This window comes from Pinus tabuliformis, chromosome 3_2 (genome assembly GCF_031772625.1).
Source record: "Pinus tabuliformis cultivar Carrire ecotype Pingquan chromosome 3_2, CPIR1, whole genome shotgun sequence".
NCBI lineage: Eukaryota > Viridiplantae > Streptophyta > Pinopsida > Pinales > Pinaceae > Pinus > Pinus tabuliformis.
The window spans coordinates 441,943,247-441,949,848 of NC_142302.1; the positions used below are offsets into that span (position 1 = coordinate 441,943,247).

General features: G+C 40.7%; 1 protein-coding gene across 1 annotated transcript; it reads right to left on the bottom strand.

The window, feature by feature from the left end:
* Positions 1-643: 643 nt before the first annotated feature.
* On the bottom strand, positions 644-6,146 carry LOC149181206 (YTH domain-containing protein ECT4-like). Its single transcript, XM_089416487.1, has 9 exons — positions 5,579-6,146; positions 5,010-5,095; positions 3,800-3,956; positions 3,605-3,681; positions 2,978-3,487; positions 2,338-2,889; positions 1,968-2,180; positions 1,685-1,834; positions 644-1,591 (listed from the first exon to the last, which is right to left on the bottom strand). The coding sequence occupies exons 1-9, from the start codon at positions 5,619-5,621 to the stop codon at positions 1,340-1,342; spliced, it is 2,040 nt and encodes a 679-aa protein (XP_089272613.1). The 5' UTR covers positions 5,622-6,146; the 3' UTR covers positions 644-1,339.
* Between the last annotated feature and the right edge of the window lie 456 nt (positions 6,147-6,602).

Consider the following 6,602-nt stretch of genomic DNA (forward strand, 5'->3'; position numbering starts at 1 on the left):
AAGTGATGATGTGCAGAGGATTTTAATTGATGTTGCGCTTTGACATTTTCGACCCCATTTTCAAATTAAGAGTTTCCTAATATTTTGAGATAAATCAATTCGGAGGAGATGCCTTTTAATGAATGTAAAGGGAACCATCGTGGTGGGTAGGCGTCTCATATACCTCTTCTCTCCTCTCAAAGAAAAAGAAAATGCTTTTTAAAATCAATATTTTACTCATGCTATTATTCGCGTTTAGGAGTTGCGTAGCGTATGAGAAGTCAATTCACCTTTATTCCCAATATGTTGTCTTCTCTGGAAGATGCTGTTTTTGCCGAGAATTGAATAATTACTTTTTCAATTAAACAAATTTTAGTTTTCCAGAAAAGGTTTCCTTATAGAAGTCATCTTTCTCAACCGCATTGTTCCTTATGATGATCTGCTTAAGAGAACCTGTACTTGGGGCCCCTATCAAGATGCTAAACTAATCAATCTGTGACTTTCCTTTTAGTGACAATGCCCCACCAATCAACAGCATATTATAACAAGTCACACATTTTAACAAATAATGTAAACATAAGATTTTACCAGAATTGCAAATACAATTGTTTGAGTTAAAACTGCTTGTATAGCAACACAATCACACAACATTCTACGCCACAGATCATCAAAAATGGCCATGTATTTTTTAATCAGAATTGATAGCCTAAATAAATTTCATTGCTGTAGACTGCTGGCACAAGCTCGTCTTTTTAATTTTATCCAGCAGATTTTTACAATTGGAATGCTTGCATTTGAATCTAGCCCCATGGGCCAGCGAAACATTAAATACACTCTCTGTTCTGTGAAATCCTGAAAACCACTTTCCTAGTTTAACTGTCTTTTGAGGAAATTACTATATATCTCCAACCTGCAAGGCAAGGCCCCTGAAGAAATCAGTTTTCTGTATCAAAAACATCATACTGGAATATCAGCCCAAAATATATCCTCGGGTCAAAGAAGGGAATCATCAAATCAAAACCACTCAAGAAGGATGATGTGGTCCCTAATATTACTGCGGCAGTTGTGGCGGAGGAACTTTCCTATATGTCATTCTTTTGCTGGTGCCGTTCTCTATGAAGGCAACTATTGTACAATTGGCCCACTCTAATAACGCTACCAGTTCCACTGGGATATTGGTGTCGGTGACAATGCTATTGGGGGGCCATATTCTGTAACACATTCATCCCAGCACACGGCAAAAAAACTGGTTTTGAGATTACTGGTGGCCACAAGGAGAATACCAAATATAGCCAAAAACCTTCCTATCCATACATTATGTATCAGAAAATCCGATTTTTAAACACTCGGACTTTCATCACTATTCTTTTTTACTTGATTCGTCACCTAGCCTTCTTGATTCATTCTTTTTCAAATCAACTTGCTTTGATGGTGCAATCTGTTCTTTTCTCACAGAAGAAGGCTCCAACGCAGTATTCTTGTTATTACTCGAGTCTGAAAGCTGATTGCCATTTGCAGGCCTGCGATCACTGTGATTTCTAGCTTCTTCAGCAGCTTTATCCAACTGTTCACCCAATCCCATTTTCTGGACAGCATCCGCTAGCACTGCTGGCTGAAAAATGGTTTGGCTTTTTGTCATTAAACAGAAGATAATCTCAACGACACAACAACTAGAAATACAATCCATATAACAAATCCTGCTTACCTGGAGCTGTTCAGGTTGATTTGACTGTCTCTTCTTATCTTGCATTGCTTTCTGACGATGTTCATAAAACATGAAATCATCAAGTATTGATGTCTTTGCCGAGTAGTTCTTGAAGATACTTAACATCTCAATACCTTGTGTGAACTTTATCTGCATAAAAAGAAATGTATTAATAGAAAGTGTACACCTCTCGGAAATTTCAGCTTTTAATTTCGAATATTAGTATTGAAAGTAAATTTTAAGGGGTTCAAACATGGAAGTAAGAGGATTAAATAATGGTCACCTCTTGCGTATCTCGACTGTTTGTGACAGGTTTGTGCTCATTGTTTTCCAAAATGATGTGACGAAAATGGGAATTGGGAACATCTTTAATGATGTGCCATTTTACAGGGAAGAAACCATTCCACTTGTCTTGTTGCCAAAAATTCATGCTCGTGTTAAAATCCACCGAGCTAACCATCTCTGCCACTCCACAGAACTGACCACTCGCATTAACCTGCACTCATATTTGTAAATATTAGCATATTCATTCTCTACGATGTCCAAAGAAATGGAATCATGACCACTGATCGTAGTATAAAATGACCATCAAAGAATTAACCCCCTTCCCAAACCGCTCCCCAAAAAATAATAAGTCCACAAATAATACTAACCGAAAAAAATAAGAAAACGGGAAAGCTTCCAGGATTTCCACCAGACCTCTCCCGCGCAACTTGATATGCCGCATCTAATCTCTTATTTCCATTTGGAGTGCTTGCCCAAACATTGTATTTAATACTCTTATGCACATCATCCTCACTATAAGATTTTATCACAAAAAAAAACGCATTATCATATTTTGTGGGAAAATCTGCCAGGTTAAATTGGTCCCTATTTACCTCAGGACCACAATTTTCAGTATTTTCCACCAGGCCATGAGCCCCAGTATTCACATCAGGTAATAACCAGGGGTTCCTCATCTTGTTGATTCGAGGACCTCTATTCTGTTCATTGAGGACATCCAAATTCCCATTTCCATTGACCTTTGCTCGCGTCTTCAATCTGTCACCAGCAAGGTATTCATGCCCATTGGGTTTGAAATCTGCAGCATTATTAGGATACAGAACATTGGCCTTGCCTTGGTTTGAACAACCCGCAACTTTTCCTAACGGTACGTAGCCTTTTGGTAAAGCTGCAGTTTGACCAGTAGAACCATGTGATGGGATCTGGAAATAAAACACATCTATGAGATAGTGAACAACAAATATCTGGATACAACATAGGACAAGATCCAAACAAAACAACAATACAAACCTTATTCACAGGCCTCCCACTCTGGCTTTGAGAGCCTATAGAGTGAATATTAGGTTGACCTGCAGAAACTGAATGTGATGATTGCAGTCCCTCAGATGGCTGAGCTGCTCCTTTTGAATCCAAAGCAGCATTCTGTTTCCTTGCTGGTGGTATAGCCTTCGAATATGGCACCTGGGAGGGAACAGCCGCTGTGGAATGGCTTGTTCTTGGCCCACCTGCTGCAATTCCATTGTAGGTATTTCCATTTGCCCGATCTGCAACTGCAAGTCCCGACTCCCATGAAAAAGCTGGTGTAACTTCCGATCCATATGCTACAGGAGGCTGAAAATAGGCTGGAGAAGTGAGGGGTTGTTGATACATAGGACTGGGATAATATGGCTGATGAGCAAGAAGACCATCAGCCCCAACCATAGCACCAGGAAAGTATGCATTATAAGGATTATAAGCAGGCTGAGTGTAACCATAACCTGGCATATAGTATAACAAGGGTCCATTTTCAGCTTGGATTCCCTGCAAGCATACATAATGCCAATGAGACAGTGCATTCGGATAATAATAAAATATCAAACAAGCACAAAAAGGAGTAGAGCCAATAAGAAACTAAGGTGCAGAGCCAATAAGATTTACTGTATAAGGAATCTCCAAGCCATCCATTCCAAGATAAGCACCATGCTCATCCCATTCATTACCTACGACTTCATAACCTGCTAAGAAAAAATGGTCAGACAATACATCATGCAATATCAAATTTAACAAAATAAAGGCCAGCGGATATAAGTGCATTCAAAGCCACCACTGCTATTTAATTTCAAAACAACTGACCTGGGTAATAGAAGCCATAGTAGTTATTTGGTGGATAATATAACCCATTTTCCACCACATTTTCTTGCTCCAACTCACTGTCCTTTGTACTGGTAGAATCTCCCAGTGATGTTACAGAAGAAGTGGCATCAGAAGGGCTCCCCTCTGGCCCAGGTGCCTGGATACAGAGAAAAAAGAGATTACTTTATCAAACACATGAACATATGACATCAGAATTATATTGAGAAGGCTGTTAATAATGTAGACGGTTAGAACTTTCGAATATAAACCAATGGAGGAAGTTATAACGCCATGATATATATACGAAGAATCCCACACACATTATCATAACACCCGGTCATATTATTTTGTATCAAATCCTCAGAACGAAACTGAAAAGAACAACATCTCATGTAAACAATCAAAACGATCTTTAATCTAAGAAAGCAACGAGTTATTTAGCAGTGATCACTAAGAATACTCCAGAAAAATCTATAAAACTTTCCTATCCAATAAAGACCTCTACATCTCATGAGTTGAATTGGTTGAACAAGACCTTGAAAGAGAGAGCCGAGCATACAAAACTTTGAAGGACACCTTAGGTTTCATCCTAATAAATGCAAGATGTACTCCCAAGGCATTCAAACTGCTAACCAAAACGAGTTACGAGCTATGGGCCAACAGACCCACGAAGAAGTTACATTTGAGCCGCCCTCGGTCAACAGCCCCCCAAAAAATTCCTGTTAAATCTTTGAACCTTTCATATGGACAGAATACAAGCAAAACCCATTTATCATGAGTTCATTTGTTCGTCCGTGACCTTGCAGGACAAAATCCGCAAATATTTGACACAATCCTCAGGTTTCATCTTAACAATGCAATAACTGCTTGATGCGCGTGGTCTCAAGATCCCAAGCCATTAAGAACACTGAGCTTTGCCAGCTCAAAATCAAAATCATGCCACACATTGCAGAAACCATAACAATAATAATAAACGCCGTTCACCAAGACAAAAAAACACCCACATCATGGGAGCATCAGCAACGGTGGCAAAAATGAGATACAAATACTCCATTTCCTATTAAACTCGGAAGGCAAATTCACACAATGAATACATGGACATCAGAGGCTAACAAAAGCAAACAGAAACTTGGCTTTTCAGCACCCAAATAACCTCAGTAAGAGGAAAACCCAGACACTCTATGGACAAACGCTGGACATGCGATCATACCTCTTTCGCAATGTTGGCGTTCGTTTCCACTGCCGAAGCTTGTGCAGAGTCTTGAATTTTCATGTTCTGCATCATTTCGCCTACCTCTGGACGACACAGAAAGTCAAGGATCCACCTTTCCAAGAGTGCATATCTTCAAACATCTTAAAACCTCAAAGAAGTGGAAAGATAACCATAACTCCAAAATATTTCAAAGCCTTTCAAACCCTAAGCATGAAAAAACCCTAAAAGAAAACTAACAAATATTAAGATCAAATTAAAATCCTGACTACTTTTTCCTTATGAAGAGAGGGGAAAACGGAGTAAATTCAGGGACTTAAATGAAGACCGCTATAAGTAAAGGAAAGGGAGCCAAAGACCGCTACTTTTCAATGTAAAGAAACACGAGCCTCTTAATCTTTATCTTTAAACTCCGGCCAAATACAGAACGGTAAATGAGAACCCCAAAATCACGCAAACAAAAATAAAAATTGCTGCATAAAGTCCTGTACACAATCTGACCACAGGTCACACGTTCGATTACCATAAAATCAAACCAAAGCCAAAATTTCCTGTTAAAGAGAGGATACGTTTCTCAGCCTGCATCTCTGAGACCACGGGCTCAGACGCCATGGATTTGCACCAGAAATCACCGCAGTAAAAACCCTGACTACCGTCCTCCAGCTCCGAAGAAACCAGAAACCCCGGAATACCGCTTCCTTCCAAACAGCCCTTCAAACCACGGTTCCAAATCTGGCCGACAAAGGCATTCTACAATGCTCGGGCTTCCGATAAATGCAAAACCGCTAGCAGAAACAAAAGCAGTTTTCAAACTGCACAGCCACTCAAACCCTAAGTTGCGAACAGGCCGGAATCTTGAAAACCGGAAAACCGCCGAGATCCAGGGGGAGGCCACTTCTTACAGAAGAAAGATTGTGGTCTTAACCAGACGTATGTCGAGGCCAGGGGCTCGTTTGCCTCGAAAACGCTTTAGAGGCCGGAAAAGAAATCCAAGCGCCTTGACGGCAGGTTTTCCAGAGGCCGAAGCAAAACCGCCTTGAGCGTCAAAAACGGACTCGACAAAACCACTTATAAGAATACACAAAGAAAGAAAGAGAGAGAAAAGAGGTGTCAGGCACGCGGGACAATGGGGAAAGACGAGAGATGGAGAGGCTGCTTTAAGGGAAGACGAGTTTTTAAAGAAAAAACGTGGAAAGATGAGGCCCGCTCTCTAAAGAAAGGGCCTGGAAATCAGCCAGCGCTGATCGGACGGTCCAGGGACTCAGACACTTTTGTTGGACTCGATCGCTGCGGTGGGATGAAACCAACACGCGAGAAGATTAACGAGAGCTTTCTTCTCGATGGAGGAAAGGAAGGTGGGAGGAGATTTCTTATGGAGGGGAATTATTATATTGTCCCTTGGAATCCAACGGTACATGTTCAGTCCGGCAATGTGGGGACTCCATCTTCCAGCCGTCGGATGATCCGATATCTCAAACGTGAACCAATTGAACCTCCAACCACCCCACTCCACATACTCATCACCAATCATCATCATACACGTCATCATGACCATGACCATACATGGATCATGCAAACTCTCGCTGCACCATG

Excerpts from the sequence above, each read along its gene's own strand:
- LOC149181206 (XM_089416487.1), bottom strand. The coding sequence starts at position 5,621 with ATGGCGTCTGAGCCCGTGGTCTCAGAGATGCAGGCTGAGAAAC. Across the intron at positions 5,096-5,578 it reads AGAGATGCAGGCTGAGAAAC|AGGTAGGCGAAATGATGCAG; the intron begins GTATCCTCTCTT and ends TGTGTCGTCCAG. Across the intron at positions 1,592-1,684 it reads ATCAACCTGAACAGCTCCAG|CCAGCAGTGCTAGCGGATGC; the intron begins GTAAGCAGGATT and ends ACCATTTTTCAG.